Raw genomic sequence first — 19,039 nt, forward strand, 5'->3', positions numbered from 1 at the left:
TTGGAGACAGTGCAGTTTACCAGCTTTAGAAATGGGGTTACAGAGCTGGGGCTGTCACTCACATGTCCAGCATGCTAGGACTCCAAGTCTGATCTCCAGGATGGACACACACACACACACACACACACACACACACACACACACACACATTCATACATGCATTTCTGTCCTATACTCCATTTGGAGTCTACTCTAAATGTGGACTTTATGGTTTGCTCACATGTGGTGTCCAGTACAAGTGCTTTCTTTTGCAATATGTGTCCTCTCAGTATAAGATAAAAATGCACACATCCCATGTAAAGATGGCATATTGAGAAATAGTGGTTTCAGGCTTTTGAAACTCTTGTAACTTCTTTTTTTAAAAGATTTATTTATTCACTATATATAAGCACACTGTAGCTATCTTCAGACATACTGAAAGAGGGCATCAGATTTCATTCAGATGGTTGTGAGCCACCATGTGGTTGCTGGGATTTTTGAACTCACAACCTCTGGAAGAGCAGTCAGTGCTCTTAACCACTGAGCCATCTCTCTAGCCCCTGCTTGTAACTTCTCAGGGTAGGTATTAAATACACAGGGTAGACTGATTTTAGACCTTTTGACAAACATTTTAGATTCCCTAGGGTCACTGCAGTCTGCCCAGCTTGGAAAACATGGCAATAAATGCATGCACTTAAAAGTAACCTTGTTTTATTAGATCTTAACAGTCATAAGGACTATGTAGCACTCATGTGACTGTTGCTATGCTGTTCTCTCTGACTGTCATCCATTGCCTTACTAGAGCCCTCACCCTCCAGACATCCCTCTCCCTTCTAGAGGGTCCAGAGTGTCACGTCCTTGCCTGATGGTCCCGTTTTCCTTCAAGCAGCCAAAGAGAATATAGGATGACTTATCTAAGGGCGTTACCAGGGGAATTCAAGACTCACACATATTATTGAGAATCAGTGATTTGGGAGAAGGTTTAAATCGTTTTATTCTGTCTGTCTTTAGGTTACCTCTACCTATGTTGGCGGCTTATCTTCCCTATAACCTAGGTAACTGACCATAGTTCCCTCAAGACCCTTTAATGGTCCTTCAGGAGGGATGCTCTGCAAGAAAACAGGGTCATGGTGGTTCACACCCTAGAGTTCTTACAGAGCATGCATATCAGCTCCAAGCAGCACTACCACCTCCCCGTCCATGACTATTAGTATGGAAATGTATATTGTATAATGTATAACAGGGGTCACTTCCACAACCAACCAACCAAAACAAACCACACAGATTCTGTCTACTCCAGCAATCTCCAACTGCCAAAGCTTCTCAGCCTTGGGAGGGAGGGTCTTTGCGAGCTCCTCCCCCATCTGTGCTGAAGTTTGAAGGGCTTAGCTGTGAGTTGGTGAGTTCTGACAACGCCAATGTGCCCAGCAGACACTGTTCCCTAAAAGTGCTTTTGGTCTTTCTGCCTTCTCTTCTGCACTATTTTCTGAACCGTGTGCGTGTGTGTGCGCGTGTGCACGTGCGTGCGTGTGTTTGTATACTCAGTGCGTACATTTGTACATACATGTGTATATATGTGCATGTGTGGGTGCACACATGTGAATGTGTATATTTCCGTGTGTATATGTGTGTGCACACATGTGTGCGTATCTCTGTGTGTGGGCATACATGTGTGTGTATATGGGGATAGTGATCTCGATGTCCCATTTAGGACTACTTAGGATGGGCGCTCACAGTTAATAATTCTCTGAAATCTCATCAGCTAAAACTATACATTATTACTAAGTATTATGAATCAGAAAGACATCAAGTAACTTCTTTTGCAGTTTGAGTCCATGACTTTCTGTCCCGAGGACAGTGCCTCCCATCACCACAGTGAGAAGACAGCACATTTAATGATGTCAGTAAGCTAGGCACCAGGGCTTACATAGCTTATTCACGGTGTAATGGAGGACGAGGAAACACAGAGCACATGGGATTCGGTGCAATTGTATATATACCCCCCACTCTAGCACTTCCTTCCTGAGCTATCTTTGTTTGCTTTCAATGTCTGGGCCTGAGTTCTACAAATTCTGGGACAGAGCTGCCCACATGAAGAGCTGGTGCCCACACACTATCTAAATCCGTGCCTGGAGTCTGAAACAGGCCTTCATTTTAGATTTTCTATTTCTGAGTTCTAACTGAACAGTGGTGGAAAAGTCCAGTGTGCTCTTTATACTTTAAAAGAATTGATAGAAATGCGCCGCTTCTTACTTATTTTCCTGCCCTCTGTCATGAGGACTAGTTCTTGTTAATCTTATTCTTCAAAGATCACAGGTCGTATATGCTGTGCACCAGATATCCTGCATACCACATATTTATATTACAACTAGCACCAGTGGCAAAATTGCAGGTATGAAGTAGCCACAAAAGTAATTTTACGACTGGAGATCACTCCAACATGAGGAGCTGCCCTAAAGGGTTGCAGCTTTAGGAAGGGTGAGAGCCCCTGCTCCTGACTTGCCTCAATGTGCAGCTCAGTTTGGTTGGAGTTTCAGGCATCTCTCTCTCCAGTTAGGGTCTCTACAGTGTATGAAGGGCACAGGGCCTGGTGCAGTTTGTAAGCTGGCCATTGTGTTTGAATGTACCCTGTGGTTGGAATTTGGGATTTGAGTCTCTTTCTATGTTTTTTTCCCATACATTTTTATTGACACTCATGAGTTTCATATCATGCACCCCAATCCCAGTCTTCCCATATTTGCCCTCCACCCTGTAAACCACCTCCAAGGTAACAAAAACAAAAATTAACAACAACAACAAAATGTCTCACCATGGAGGCTGCGGTGTGTCATGGTGTGTCACACAGTATGCCCCTTTGCCAAAACCGCTTGCAGATGTTCATTGCAGTGAGTCATTGGCCTGGTTCGAGGCCTCTGGCTTCTGCTCCACTATCAACAATGGATCCTCAGGAACTCCTCTAGGATATCCTGCTATTTCCCTGAGTCATGGAGACCATGCAGCTTTGGATCTGCAGGGCCAGCCCTTTCACACACTCTAGCAGCTCATAGGTGGGGTAGATGTTATAGAGAGCCAACCCCAAGTCCTAGATCTAGGTCTGGCCGTTAGCTCAGTTGGTCAGTCTGCCAGCTCTCCCAGCCCTCCCAGGTAAGGGGTGCGGGGTCTGGGCATTTGGCATCTTCGCCACACTCTGCTCAGTGACAGGCTCTAGGATGAGCTCTGAGGCTATTTTGTTGTAACAAATAGAACATGGGAGCAAAAAGTATCAACTCGAGAGTCTGCATAGAGTTACTGTTTTCTTTTGGAGTTGAATAAACATGAGTTCCATGTGGCCTGACTATTGAAGAATTGGGCTTTAGTGAAAGCTCCAAGTATCTTGTATTGAAATATTAGTGGATGGGTATCTTAATGGGAGTGAGTATAATTTTCTAAAATTTATTATATATGTATATATAAGTATACGTGTGTGTGTGTGTGTGTGTGTGTGTGTGTGTGTGTGGTGTGAATCATATAAGAACTATTCATAGAGAAAAACATAACTCCTCCTTAATTAAATCTCAGTGGATTTGGCAGACCAGGCCACAGTGAAGTCATGTATATAGCATATGCACTGATCAAATCCTCCTTCCCTGCCTCCTCCCCCTTTCTCAGATCCCTTTCTCAACTTCTAGTAATCTCTAGTCACTTGTCTGACTCTGTTCCTGCCACTCACATGCCCTCTTTATCACCACAAGTCAGTGCCGACTCCATCTCCCTCTCTTTGGTTTGCGCCAGGTACCGTGGGCCAGCTGCTGGCCATGAGCTCCTCTCTGAATTATGAGACTGAAGGTGTGTTTGACTAGCCCACGGATGTCTTTACATATTACAAAATGAAAACCACATAGCAAAATTAACGAATGCCTACAACTCATTGACATTTAAAGTGGTTACACCATACAAGCACCACTTCTATGTTTGTAAAATGTTTTCATTGCTCCAAGTAAAACCTTCCCAGTTGTCACTGAGCTTGGATGCTGGACCAGAAGTTGGGAAGAGAGGACTTCCCTTAGTAGTATAGAACTGGCAGCTCCAAGGAGCCAAATCACTCTTTCTCTTACTGGAGAATATTCAGAGAAGGAGAGAATGAGATATAGAGAGAAGCCAGTGACTTCACCACAACCCTGATCAGCCAAATCCACTGAGGTTTAATGAGGAGTTGGGGTTTTTCTTTCTGGTCGTTTCTTATATGACTTAGGTACCTACCAACTCTATTATGAGTTCGAATTAATTCACTTAGATGTATTGAACACCCCCTAGGCCAACAGCCAAAAAATTGGCTTTTTATAAATATATGATTTGAAAGCCGCCTGTAAGTGGTGTGAATCACCAGCAAGCTGCAGAGAAAACAGAAATACTATTGTGAGCTCTATAAGAAAGGGATGGGGGTAGATTAAGTGACATCTAGCCTGTAGGCTGAGAATTGGAATAATAGCACATGGGTGGGAGGAATTGTATGTACGGCTGTGGGAAGGTAGAGGAGAGAGAGGGGGAGGGGGACTATGGTTTCAAACTACACAAGAGAAGGAGATCCAATGAGGCCAGGCTAATTATAGAGGAGGCTAAAATCCAAACAAACAATACAGAATTTATAGTTTTTGACAATTGGGTCTTCAACAAGTGATCACAATTAATAATTCATGAAAATACTTTAAATGAACAATTAAGGAAGTCAGTCTATAAATTCAATGAAACCTCAAAATCCATCACCCCCAAGGCTAGGCATGGTGACCCAAGCCTATAATGAGGCAGGGGTTGCACATTCAAAGCCACCATGGATTATATGGCTTGATAAAAGATATTGCAATATAAGAAAACTATATGTCGAAAGGACAGAAGTTCTACTTGGGGGCAGTGGCAAGGACATACAACCCCAGCATTTGTCAGGCAGAAGCAGGAGAATCATAAGTCCGAGGTTATCCTCTTACACAAGTTGGAGGCCTGATCTGTGTAGACCCCGCATCAAAACAAACAAACGATGAAAACAAACACAAAAAATGAAAAAAAAAATCCCCACCCACTCTCAGGAAGGGAGAAGATGGCTAAAGTTGAAAAAGTAAGTCCTACCACTTAGAGCACTGGTTCTCAGCCTTCCTAATGTGCAACCCTTTAATACAGTTTTTCACGCTGGGGTGACTCCCAGCTGTAAACTTATTTTCATTGCTGTAACTGTAATTTTGCTACTGTTATAAATTGTAATGTAAGCATCTGATATTCAGGAGATCTGTCTGTGACTCCTAAAGGACCCACAGGCTGAGAGCCACTGGCTTACAGAGACTTACAAAGCTCCCGGGAGATTCCAAGAACAGATGTGTTTGGATCATAGCAGAGATTGTACTGCAAACCTCTCTAGAGAGAGGAGGACGGGGAGAAACGGAGGAGAAGGAGAGGGGCAGGGAGAGAGGGAAGGGTGGTGGTAGTGATGCCTACATTTGTAACCACACTGGAAACAAAGGAATGTGGTAAATTAAACTGGATTATAGTAGACCTAAGTACAAAGTAATCATTAAAAAACAAAACAAAACATAAACACGTAAGGTGATGCTGACCATAGGGCCAGAGTTACGAGATTTTTCTTCATTTCTGATCCATCATATACCAACAGTTTTTCAAATTAAATAAAATTCTCTTTATGTCATGATGATGCCAGTAAAGTTTCTTAACAGCTGTTCTCTCTATTTCTATCTTATTATACACCTCTCTAGAAGGTTTTGAAAAACTAGCACCATTCCATTTATTAATCATGTTCCCAGAGGACTCTTTTATCTTTTGCTAGTTTTGATTTGAGTTCTGGGGAGCCTAGAGCTATAGGATGCTAAGCCCCATTTCTACCACTGAGCCACTTACCATCCCTCACTCACGATCCCTTTGAAGACGAGGTGCCACATGGTAATCGTGACACAGTAGGCAAAGTTTTCTCAGACAGAACACCCAAAGCTGGAACTGTTAAGGAAAAATATCATTATGTAATCAAATGTAAAACTTCTGTTTTAGCTGGGTGTGGTGGTGCATGCCTTTAAATCCCAGCAAAGGCAGGTGAAAAGTCGTTGTGAATTGGAAGCAAGCTGAGGTCATGGCCATCTCCATGGCTGTACTGTGAGTTCCAGGATAGCCAAGGCTACCCACTGTACCTGGTCTCAACAAAACAAAACAAATTAAAAAAACCCCAAAACCAAAAACTTTCTGATTATCGAAAGGCACCATTAAAGAAATCTTTTTGTTGTTAGTGGAAAAACACTGTGAGAGTGGACAGTCCCAGTGATTAAGAGCAGACATCTGTAACACACAGAACTGAAAGGCACCTAGAATCCAGCATGGCTGAGTAAGGCATAAAGAAAGACTCCAGTGGAGATCAAGCAGAGATGTAGCAGGCAGTCACAGAGGAAGGGTCAGTCTGGAAATTCAAGTTATTTCCTGGTCAGTATGGTAGCACCCTGGAACCGTACAGTTTGTGAAGAACCAGGGAGTCCTGCCCCTACTTCCTATCTAGGTCTATGTAATACCTTGGACTTTAACAATCAGTTAAAACTCAGTTGGGAAGAGAGGTGTTTCTTTCTTGTTAGTTTTAATCTTATTTTAATTTAATCAGTTTTTAAATGTAATTATTTTGATTAATCCTTTAATATGATTTTAATTGTTTTAATATTATCGGCAGTGCCCTCTGAAGGAGGCACTGTGCCTACTGTGATGTCTGCAGTCTGTGGAAGGACTAACACAAGCAAAGGTATCAGTTGGGTCCGTGTTACTTCACTGGACCACAAGTACCTTTCCTATACTGCCTAGCTTTATAATACGCTGTTTCATTTCTAAGTAAGAATTTCCCATGTGAAGACCCCAGTCTCAAAAAAAAAAAAAAAAAAAAAAAAACCTAAATAGAAGGTAAATAGATGGAGATGGATGGATGGATGGATGGATGACCTGTATAGGACTGGGGACGTACCATTAGTACCCTGACTGCCTGGCATGCACAAGCCCCTAGGTCAAATCCTGGTACCAAATGAATAGGGCATTTGGTAGTGTACACCTGCATTCTCAGCGGGGACAGGAGACCAGGGTTAAAGTCACCCTCATCTATAAAGAGAGTTCCAGGGCAGCCTGGGTTACAAGAAACCTTGTCTCAAAAACAAAAACAGGATTGGGTGTGGTTTTCCACACCTTTAATCCCAATGACAGGGAGGGAGGTATCTGGTCTACGTGAGTTTTAGCCCATCCAGGGCTATATAGTAAGACTTTATCTCAAAAACAAACCAGACCAGAATTGAGGAACAGATAGTGAGTTAGTCATCTCAAAATTCTTTTCCTTTTAAGGGCAGGGCAGGGAGGCAGGATAGACAAGGTAGCATTTAGGAGTTACTTTAAATCACTCTCCTTTAAAGATTAAAGCAGAGAGCTTTGTTATCTTGTGCAGTGACACTAGGCAGTTTGGGGATTTGATTGTTATCTCTTAGTTCTTGGAATGTTGACAAAGGCCTTGCTCTATGTCTGATGACGGTAAACTTCAGCATAGTGACTTCTCCAATTTGTTTTTTTTTTTTTTTTTTTTTTTTTTTTTTTTTTTTTTTTTTTTGTTCTTTTTTTCGAGCTGGGGACCGAACTGGGGCCTTGCGCTTCCTAGGTAAGCGCCTACCACTGAGCTAAATCCCAGCCCCCAATTTGGGTTTTTAATCTGTTGTTTTGTGGGCCACCAAAGGAGCCTATCCTAAAAGTAGAGCCGTCGGTAATTGCTATTTAAAGATACATAGTATGATCGACATGCCTTTGAACTGTGCACGCTGAACAAAGGAGGCTGGGTTAGGGGTATGCCTTGGAGGTGGTCAGCCTCAGAAAGCATTGGAAACCTTGGCAGACAATTCTGGAGAGAGCCGGTGGCCTGGAAGTTAGCCCTAGGAAACTGTGAGTTTTTGAGTTAGGTTCAGAAGGAAGAGAATGAATATGAACATATTTGAAGATTCCTCTCCCCTTACAAATGAGCCTGTTGGAAACCAGAAATGCTAATTAGTTTGTTCAAAGCCATTTAAGTCCCCAGCATCCAGATCAGAATTGTCCCAGCTTTCAGCTCCATAATGCCATTCTGAAAGTTAAACTAGGTGACAGCCCTGATGGTTGGCTCAACCTATGACATCGGAGCAAGAGTCTGCCACTGACCTCAGTAGGTGTATGGTGGCATGGCCTGGAGTCCTCAGTCAAGAGCGTGATCCCACAGTCTTCCCCACAGGCCCTGATGGACGAGGTGCAGATGCTGCAAGACGAGATCAATGGGCTCCAGGCGTCTCTTGCAGAGGAGCTGGCGGCCGAGTCTCAGGAGTCGGACCCAGCGGAGCAGCTAGCCCTGCAGTCCACGCTCACCGTCCTGGCTGAGCGAATGTCCACCATCAGGATGAAAGCGGCTGGCAAGCGGCAGCTTCTGGAGGTGACTGGGGCCTTGGAGGGGTTTCCGGTCCTGCTTCAGAGGGGTTTCCGGTCCTGCTTAGTCTGTTAGCAGTTCTGGGTACCAGTGTGAACCACAGGGGTTTTGTTGTTTTAATTGCTGGTCTCTTCTTTGATATATATTTTTAAACTTCTACTCTTTCCCTCCCGCTCCTTCTCTCATTCCCCTCCCTCTCTCAGATAAATGTGTAGGCAAAACATTTTAACACATAAAATTAAATGCATGTTAAAAACAATAATGACAATTAGTGACACAGTTTTTTAAAAGGAGGTATTTGAAGGACCTAAAAGTAACTTTAATTTCACCATATTGTCTTTACTCTATGAAAAATGTATGTAGGGTTTCAGAATAAGTGTGGCCTTAATGTTTCAGCATGAATTATTTGCAAAAATCGAGAAAACTTGATAGTTGGCCTAAAACTCTGGTTTTTGCCTTATTCTGACATAAATACCACTGGTCGCTCCTTTCCACAGGATCAACTGCCTAAAGTGTTGCTCATTTATGTGGAGTAGATGTCCCTTAGTCAGCTGCTGTTCCTACCTTCACAGAAATCAAGGTTAAGTGTCTGTTGCCGTAGAGCAACTGCTTCCCATCACTGTCTGGTTCTAATCCTTGGCTGATTTCCTCTTTCTCATGACTGCTAGATCCTTCAGGGCTCTCGAGGATGCCTTGTTCAACTCTGGGGCAGAGGAGACTCATCTCATCCTAATGTCTTCTGAGATGTAGTCTAAGCCTAGGTATTTGTTTGTGTATGCAGCCAGGGCTCGAGACTGTCGCTCAGTTGTATGGAATCTTTAAGTTCTCATTTCTCAGTGCTCCTTCCAATTTAACTCTTTCTAATTCCTCAGGAGAAGCTAAATGATCAGCTGGAGGAGCAGAGACAGGAGCAGGCTCTGCAGAGGTACCGCTGCGAGGCAGAGGAGCTGGACCACTGGCTGTTGAACACAAAGGCCACCCTGGACTTTGCAGCGGGTACATCCCAGGAGCCTATGGACATGGATGCCCAGCTGGTGGACTGCCAGGTACAAAGATACTCTGGAGCCTGTGTGTCAGGGTCCTTTAGGAGTCACACGTCAGATATTCTGTATATGGGATATTTACATTATGAACCAAAACAGGAGCAAAAGCATGACGTGGCAGCAAAATAATTTCATGGTTGGAGGAGGTCACCATAACACGAGGAACCATGTTAAAGGGTTTCAGCATTGGGAAGGTTGAGAATCACTTCTTTACATCATAAGGGAAAGGCAAGAAATGCATCTACATTGTGAAGGACATTTTAGAAACTACAGATAATAATAATAATAATAATAATAATAATAATAATAATAATAATTTCCTGATATAGACATGTGAGTTTCCACAAGTTTGAGACTTTACATATTTACAGAGTCCATTGTTACAGCAAAAATAAAATTCAAACCTGGAATTCGTTGTTAATAAAGATGGCCAGTGGTATGTAGCCTTTGAAAATGTTCAGGGACTTGAGAGATGGCTCAGTAGTTGAGTAATTCCTACTCTTCCAGAAGACCCATGCTCAGTTCCATCCCTATCAGGTGACTCCCTGCCTGTAACTCCAGCTCCAGGGCATCCAGTGCCTCTGATGAGGGTCTGCCCTCATGTGCACATACGCATAGTGACGTAACTGAAAAAAAAAAAAACTAAAACGTAACTAAAAGACTTTCTGGAGAAAATTTCAGCATAACGGCTTGTATCTCTAAGTCTGTAATCCTAGTCCTTCATATCAAAGTTGTTTTCTCCTATCGTTATTTAAGTCTTACATCTTACTTTGTAGTACTACTGATTATGTCACCAGGCTGGCCTCAGACTCATGCTGATTCTGTGTGCTAAGATTACGGGTATGAGCTACCATACTCGGCCTTTCTGTTTTTTTGGTCTCAAAATGGCAGAGCTGTTTGGCTCAGGATTCATAATGTTCCTGCCTCCACCCTAATGCTGGGATGGCAAGCATACACTGCCGAGCCTGGCTAAACTTTTAGCTTTCAGACTGCCATTTTAGAAGACTATAGATAAGAGGATATCTATAGTATCTGTATTTAATGGCTAAAAGGGAATAGAAACTAGCCTTGCAGTGATGGTGCACACCCACGGGATGCAGAGGCAGGTGGATCTCTGACTTTGAGGCCAGCCTGGTTTACAGGGTGAATTCCAGGTCAGCCAGGGCTACCCAGAGAGACTCTGTCTCAAAAAACAAAACAAAACCCATCAACCAACCAAAGAAATATAAACTAAATAAGAAGAATTAGTATCGGCGAAGCAAACTGAAGTAAATGTCACTAATTGGAAGCCTCCTGAGTGCTCGGCTGCCATTTTGAACCTAGTGCTCACACGGTGCCTGGGAAAGCAGTGTTAGGAAGCCAGGGAGTTGTCTTCCTAAAGGTGCAATGCCTTCCTTCCTTCCATGTCAGGTTTCTAAGAATTGATGTAAGACGGGGGTTCCATCAGGGTTATAAAGCAGAAGAACTCTTTCATAAAAGCATTCTGGGCTTGGTTTGACCTTTGGTTTAATTCTGGGAATCAAATCCAGAGATTTTATTGCTAAGCCACATCCCCAGCTCCTTAAATGTTGTCAACCTCAATGTGGTTTTTCTTCTTCTTCTTTCCTCCCTCCTCCCTCCCCTCCCTCCCTCCCTCCCCCCTCCCTCCCTCCCTCCGTTTCATTTTCTTTTCTTAAGAAATAGCAAGGATTAAATTTAAAGCCTCATGTGCTAGGCAAGGTCCACATCCATAGCTACAACCCTAGCCTCACATAGAGGTTTTTATTGTTATTTCTTATAGATACTGGTGCTGACTTCTTACTACTGTAAGAAAAATATCCCTGAGATGATCACCTTAAAAAGCAGAAAGGTTTCTTTCAATCCTGTTGAAGCCTCTCCTCCATGCGCTCCAGCACTGTTTTAGACACACAGAGCACATGGAAGGAGGCTGCTCATTCATTGCTTGGCACCAAAGGGAAGATTAACATTAGCACCCACAATCCACTTAAACAGAGCACCTAAAGTCCCCTTAAGACCCCGCTTCATGAAGGTTTCTATCTCCTTCCAATAACACCAAGCTGAGGACCAAACTCTTAACGGATGCCTATAGGAGGTGTTCCAGATCCAATCCAGCATGAAACAGTGAACTTGTAGGTGTCCATCACACTTCATGAATATTAACATACTACATTTCATATGTGAGCGAAATACAGTTGAAATCTTTCACTCAAATGGCTGGGGAGATGGCTTAGCAGCTAAGAGCACTGGCTGCTCTTCCGGACGACCTGAGTTCAATTCCCAGCACCCAGTTACACCCATCTGTAATTCTGGTCTCAGGGGACCTGATGTCCTCTTCTGGCCTCCTCGGGCACTGCATGTGTGTTGCACAGATGTGCATGCAGGCAAATACACAGACATAAAAAACCGAAATGAAAAAACTAAATAAAAAGAAAGAATGTCTAGAAAACTCTGTCCAATCCACTGGGCTAAGTATCAGCGAGCACAGTTTCATATTTCACCCATGCGGCATCAAAAGAGTTGCAGCAACTGCTTTAACTGGTTAAATCTAGTTTCCTCTTAGATGTGCAGGGTACCCCAGTGGTCTCTCTTTAGTCATGTTTTGGGGTTTATGATATTGATCATTATCATTTAGATCATGTTTCTAGTGTTTCTCTGTGTACCAGCAGCGTCACTCTCTGTCCGATAATGGGGATTAAGCAAGTGGGCTGGAGCATTTTCAGTCATTTCTAGTCGTTTTCCTACTGTGAAATAGTTGAGGCATCTGTTTCACACGAGGGTTATATTGTTGTTGCCAACCCCTCTTTCAGATGCCTGCATTTTCAAGGAAATTCAGAAAGCCTATAGTGTACTCCACACCATTCTGATAATTTGCAGGAAATTTACAAAGCAGTAAAAATGCATTTTCATAGCATTTTAAGGAATTAGAAGTATATGGCATTGAAACTAAACAGATCAATCAACTTGACTTTTCAAATTGAATGTTTACCTTAAGTCATTCAAAATGGAGATATTAATCCAGTTAGAAGTTAGACCCTAGTAAGTTATGGAAATGTTAAAAAATATTTGAGTTTAAAATCTAGCATTAAAAAAAAACCCTGCTTCATTATCATAATTGGCTGTGACATGGGACTGAAGTCACATGTGAGGCATCCTGATGTATACCTTTAATCCCAGCATTTGGGAAACAGTACAGGAGAATCTCTAGGAGTTTAAGGCTAGCCTGTACTACATCGAGAGTTCCAGGATAGCCTAGGGTTACATAGTGAGATCCAGTCCTAGGAAAAGGAAGGAAGGTAGGGAGGGAAGGAGGGAGGAAGAAAGGAAAGAAGGAAGATGGAAGGGGAGAGGGAGAGAAGGAGAGACAGAGAGAGAGAGAGAGAGAGAGAGAGAGAGACAGAGAGAGAGAGAGAGAGAGAGAGAGAGACAGAGAGACAGAGAGACAGAGAGACAGAGACAGAGACAGAGACAGAAATCAAGCCACATGATGACTTTTGTGGGTCTGGAGACTTTGAGTTATGAGGCCTATTCCCTGTGGTGAAAAGCACACATAGACTAATAAGATTTACACTGAATTGATTGTTAAAATAATTTTCTAATTTTCTTCTCCTTTGAATTCCTTCCTTCCTTCCTTCTTTCCTTTCTTTTTTCTTTCTGTTTCTTTTCTTTTGAGATGAGCTCTCATGTAGCCCAGGCTTGCCCTGAATTCATTAGGTAGCCAAGGATTACGTTGAGCTCCGTATGCTTCTGACTCCAGACTCCAAACTCTTGAGTGATGAGATTACAGCTCTGCACCGCCACAACTGCTTTGTTCCATAGTGGTAACCAAACCCAGGGGCACGTGCATCCCTAGACTCTCAAACCCAGGGATGTGTGCATCCCCAAAGTCTTTTGATTTTAAAGATTTATTTATTTACTTTTTGTATATGAGTACACTGTCGCTGTCTTCAGACACACCAAAAGAGGGCATCAGATCCCATTATAGATGGTTGCCAGCCACCATGTGTTTGGTGGGAATTGAACTGAGGACCTCTGGAAGAGCAGTCAGTGCTCTTAACCACTGACCATCTCTCCAGCCCAATGATTTTAAAAGAAAACAAAAATAGACACTTTCTTGGACCTCAGAAGGTGTTATGCACCCTCAGCACAATGCCAGACCAATGGTGCCCAGAAATATATTCATTTCTCAGAAGTAATCCTTGGGGTATCACCTTTTAATCCCAAGTTTAGTTAAAGTTTTGCATTGTTTTGGTATGAAATCCTTTTTGTCTATTTTTTGTTTCATTTTGAGACTGTCAAGCCAGCCTCAAATTCACAGAGATCTGCCTGCCTCTGCTGGGATTAAAGGGATGTGCCACTGTGAAATCTAATAATATAGTTGATGGAATGACAATAATCTTAGTTTCCTAGAGTAAAATAGCATTTTTTTGTTGTTAATAAGTAACTAGGACCTTTGTCTTGGGGTTTCTATTGGTGTGAAGAAGCACCATGCCCACAGCAACTCTTTAAACAAAAACATTTAATTGGGGCTGGCTTACGGTTTCAGAGGTTCAGTCCATTATTGTCATGGTGGGAAGCATGGTGGCATGCAGGCAGACATCTGAACTGACAGGTGAGAGAGAGTGAGGGGGGAGAGGGGGGAGGAGAGAGAGAGAGGGAGGGAGGGAGGGGGGGAGAGGGAGAGAGAGGGAGAGAGAGGGAGAGAAGAGAGAGAGGGAAGAGGGCGAGGGCGGGAGAGGAGGGGGAGGAGAGAGGGAAGGGAGGGTGGGGGAAAGGGGAAGAAAAGGGGGGAGAGAGGAGGGAGAGAGAGAGAGAGAGAGAGAGAGAGAGAGAGAGAGAGAGAGAGAGAGAGAGACAGACACTGGTTCTGGCTTGAGTATTTGAAACCTCAAAGCCAGTGACACACTTCCTCCAACAAGGCCACACCTCCTAATAATGCCACTCTCTGGGAGCCTATGGGGGCCATTTTCATTCAAACCACCACAGACCAATGAGTTTAGAGGTTCAGGTCATAAAAGCAAACAAACAAACAAAAAAAAACAAAACAAAAAACAAAGGAAAACATAATTTTTGTAGAAAACAAAACAACTTATTTATTTTAGTCTTTTTTTTACAGTTTCATAAAAGATCTTACTTTTAATGAAAGATAATTTCTTTTCTGTTGAGTCGCAACCTTGGAGGGAAAAACTTCAATATTTGGGCTGGAAGTGAGAAAAATATTTTTAAATATAAGATCAAAATGAGTCATGTTTTTAAAAAGAAGATGAGGACAGAAGCTGATCATGGTATCATAAATCCCCTAATTTCATCTCTGGGGAGGCTGAGGCAGGATTGCAAGTTAGTACTCAGCGTGGTCTTCAAGATCAATGTTTTGAAAGAAATTCCTTTTTAAACTGACAAGAAGTTTGGAAGAGGTTTGTTGTGTGATAATTTCACTAACATTAGTAATCTAATATTAAGATAATGGGACTAATAATGGAGTTGTGTGCTTGTTGGCTGTGTTTCCTATACGCATTTTCCAATGCATTTTTAATTATAAACTATCTACTTTTTCTGAAAGAAGAGAAAAGGTAAAAAGTATAGACCCCCCACCCCACCCCAAGCAGGTACCTACCTGTGTGGAAAGTGACTATGGAAGGTTGTGCTTAGAAGCAGTCTCCAGGGGCTGGTGAGATGTGAGACTTTCATCTCTGCTGTGTTTTTCCCAGAACATGCTCGTGGAAATAGAACAGAAAGTGGTGGCCCTGTCGCAGCTGTCGGTGCGCAGTGAGAACCTGCTGCTGGAGGGCAAGGCTCACACGAAAGACGAGGCAGAGCAGCTAGCCTCGAAGCTGAGGATGCTCAAAGGGAGCCTCATGGAGCTGCAGAGGGCCCTGCGTGACAGACAGCTCAACATGCAGGTGAGCATTGGCTACCCGAAGCCTGGGCTGACATGTCGCTTGTGACACACTTACCACATACATCTCTACGAGTGTGGCGGTGGAGAAAAAATGTCAGGGCCACATACACATATATACGGGCTTGGTTTCAGTAACTTTTAAGCATGTGACTCTAATTACATTCTGCCTTGGGTCTGGGTTTCCAGCCAGGCAGTTAGCATTGATTGACCATGTGGATCTGAGGATGAAGTTCTGATGTAATGAATTTGCTTTTCTTGTGGATTCCTCTTACTGTCCCCACTCTAGATGTATTCAGGCTGTTTGATGTGGCGTTGGCATTCAAGCCCTTCCTTCTTCCAGGTCAATGAATCTTCCCACAGGAACACTGTGATTCCTTATTGTCAACTTTATTTTACATTGTTGGAGTTTTCTGGGCATTGTTTTCCTGGCCTAACTCTCAACTTTCTTGCACGTTTAACCCATTTAAATTTGTTGTGATAGGTAATATACATGAACTTTTAGTTTACTGTATTTGTCTCCTTCCCTCCCTCTCTTTAGTAGGATCTTACTATGTGGCCTACGTCCTCCTGGAACTCACTGTGTTGTACATACTGAAAGAGTGAATGAATAGTGTGTGTTTGTGCATGCGTGTGTGTGTGTGTGTGTGTGTGTGTGTGTGTGTGTGTGTGTAGAACAATCCAGCCAAAGGGGAAGCTAGTGTTAAGAAGATTGCCAGATGGGATTACACTCAGGCTCTCCAAAGCCGGTGTGGCTGGAGTAGAATAACAAACAAGTGAAATTAAAATGTGTCTTAAGTAGCTTAGTTTGCTATAGCAAAATTTCCTCAAACTGAGTGGTTTAGAAACCACAAACACAATACACACTGCTCTAGGTTCTGGGAAGGTTGATTAAGCGGCCAGCTGCTTCAGTGTAGTGAGGGTTCTCTGCCTGGTCCACAGACGGCATGTTTCCCCTGTGTCCTCGAGTGGAGGAAGAGGCTAGCTGAGACCTCCTTTATAACAACGCTAGCTGCAGTAAGGCTACCTCCCACAGTCCTTCCATTTAATATCACAGTAGGGATTAGGTTCCAATGCCAACCAAGAGGCCTAAGACAGCATCATAGGTGACTTAGAGACTTTGATCTTAACTGAGGAATATGAAAGGCCATTGGACTGTGTGGGGTAGAAGAAGGACATGGTAAGCCTATGCCCACAGTTGGACTGGGACAGAAGCTGGAGGTCAAATAACAGATAGCCATAGGAAAGGGCAAAATGCACAGGGCACAGGGCAAAGGGCACAGGTGTTCTTCTCTTCCCTCTACCTCCCCTCCTTCTCCCTTCCTCTCCCCTTCCCTCCCCTCCCCTCCCCTTCCCCTTCTCTCTCCCTTCCCCTCCCCTTCCATTCCCCTTCTCTCTCCCTTCCCCTCCCCTTCCCTTCCCCTTCTCTCTCCCTTCCCCTTCCCTTCTAGTCACCTTCCCACCCCTTCCCTTCTTTTCTTTCTTTTTTCCTACCTTCCCATCTTTCCTCTTTTTCTCTACACCAGAATCACATGCCCTGCCAATCTCAGCATTTACTGTGACCCTGAGCTACACTCCTAACCTGTATTTCGTGGTGCTGCCATATATATATATATATATATATATATATATATATATATATATATATATGTGTGTGTGTGTGTGTGTGTGTGTGTGTGTGTGCGTGTGTGTGCGTGCGTGTGTGTGTGGAGTGGAGTGTCTGTTATACACTTACTTTACTGTGAAGACGCAGTCTCCATTTCTCCCGGATAGACATATAGACATGAAGGAACGCAGACCTAAGGACTGTAAAAAATCTCTTGAATTACAAGCTGTCTGTCTTCATAAGGAACTCAGGTCATTTTCACACAGTGTCACCAATGAAAGCAGCGTAAAGTTCTCCATATATGAATAGCTAACAGCTCTATGAAGAAATGGTTCGTCTTAGGTTTATATCTGCAGGGTCTCACTGCTCTTTCAAGGAATGTTCCAGGAAGAAAGGCAATGACTGCCCTACTTTTCCAAAATAAGCATCCTGGATGCTCCACCAAGAGTCTCTGGTAACAGAAACTATCCCACGTCTTCCTCCCTTGGCAGAAGGGAAAACTGTCATCTGCAGGCTTGTATTCCTCCTGCCAGGACCACCTTAGTCCCAAGAGGAAAGAACTGAAGTATGAACTAGATTCTTAATCATTTTTGCTTTCCAAGGGCCAAGTCTTATCTTTCAAAATGACTGAGTCAAAAAACTTGACTAACTAAAAATCAAATAGAACAAGACAGAAACCACAGTCTAAGTGACAGTTTTTCGTGCATTTGTTTGTTTGTTTGTTTAGTCTCACGCTGTGGACTTTGCATAGTCAGACACATAAATTCTTAGAACTCGAAGGTCCATCTGTGTGTAAATGGTTCTGAGGGCTCACATTCCAATCACAGTCTTTTACAAGCACAACCTTTCTTTGGTGATTTGAAAGACACACTGAAAGTCCAAGGAAAATAACTCACGTAGAAATGTGAGTGGGTTCTTTGAACTGTGAGGAGTGTGTAAGGGATTTTCTGGATGAGTTCTGGAAAACAAATGTTGAATTAAAAAGCAGAGAGAAAGTGGCCTGGATCCCAAGAGAAAAGGCAAAGAAGCTCATGGCCAGGACGCGTATTTTGGCAGCTGAGATGGCTGTGCCTGGGGACTTGCATCTGGTGTGCTGACTCCTTGAGCTGTCATTGTCTTGTGTCCTCATCCTGCAAAGTTTCCATGTAACCTGCTTTCTCTCCCTTGCCTGAATGAACCAGGGCCTCTGAGAGTTCATCTCCAGTTCTTGTGCTAAAACTCCACTTATCGAAACCTCTACTTTCCAGAAACCCACTCTATCTTTGGGAGGAATTTCTGGGAAGGAAGGATGCTTAGTGACTAAGGTGTGATGAGTCACCAGCTCCAAACGAGCTGCCGGATACAAATAGCATCTTCTAGGCCAAGGACACTCACATGTTCTACCTGTTCTCCAGTTGGGAACCTGGCTGCTGCCAAAGGAAAGGAAGTACATGCCCAGAGCATAGGAGCTCACATAGGGATGTAGACTATGCCTTTTACATGTTGATGGCTTGCTTCACCATAGAGCACTCACCCCAAGGTACAGAGACAAAGACATAGTCTGTCATCTCAATCAGTCCACCATTGCCTTAGGGTTACCATTGCTGTGATGAAACCCCATGACCAAAGCCACTTGGAGAGGAAAGGGTTTGTTTGGCTTATGTATCCCGAACCACATTACATGGATAGAAACCTGGAGTCAGGAGCTGATGCAGGGGCCATGAAGGAGGGCCGATTATTGGCTTGCTTTTCATGGCCTTCTCAGCCTGCTTTCTTATAGCACTCAAGAGCTAGCCCACCTACAATGGGTTGGCCCTCCCATATCAATCACCGATTCAGAAGATGCCCCATAGGCTTGTGTACAGTCTGATATTATGGAGGCATTTTCTCAGTTGATGCTCCCTCTTATTGGATGACTCTAGCCCGTGCCAACACAATCATGAATCATAGAGTTGCAGGAAGGAAACGCAAGCATAGAAAACCAACTCTCTCCCTGGAGCAGTGAGTTAGAATCCAGGAACTCAGTGAAAAGGCAGGCCTCTGTCGATAAACTAGCTAAACTGGAATGGTGGACTCTTATCTGCCTTCCTACTTGGGGGTGG

The 19,039-nt window shown here is 43.4% G+C and overlaps 1 protein-coding gene across 1 annotated transcript in view; it reads left to right on the forward strand.

Annotated features, from left to right (window-relative positions):
- Positions 1-19,039, forward strand: part of LOC116893526 (nesprin-1-like) — a 136,239-nt gene that overhangs the window by 19,970 nt on the left and 97,230 nt on the right. Inside the window, 3 exon segments of the mRNA XM_032895251.1 lie at positions 8,228-8,422; positions 9,289-9,462; positions 15,165-15,356. Coding sequence (XP_032751142.1) covers positions 8,228-8,422; positions 9,289-9,462; positions 15,165-15,356 — 561 coding nt within the window.

Source organism: Rattus rattus, chromosome 2, assembly GCF_011064425.1.
Source record: "Rattus rattus isolate New Zealand chromosome 2, Rrattus_CSIRO_v1, whole genome shotgun sequence".
NCBI lineage: Eukaryota > Metazoa > Chordata > Mammalia > Rodentia > Muridae > Rattus > Rattus rattus.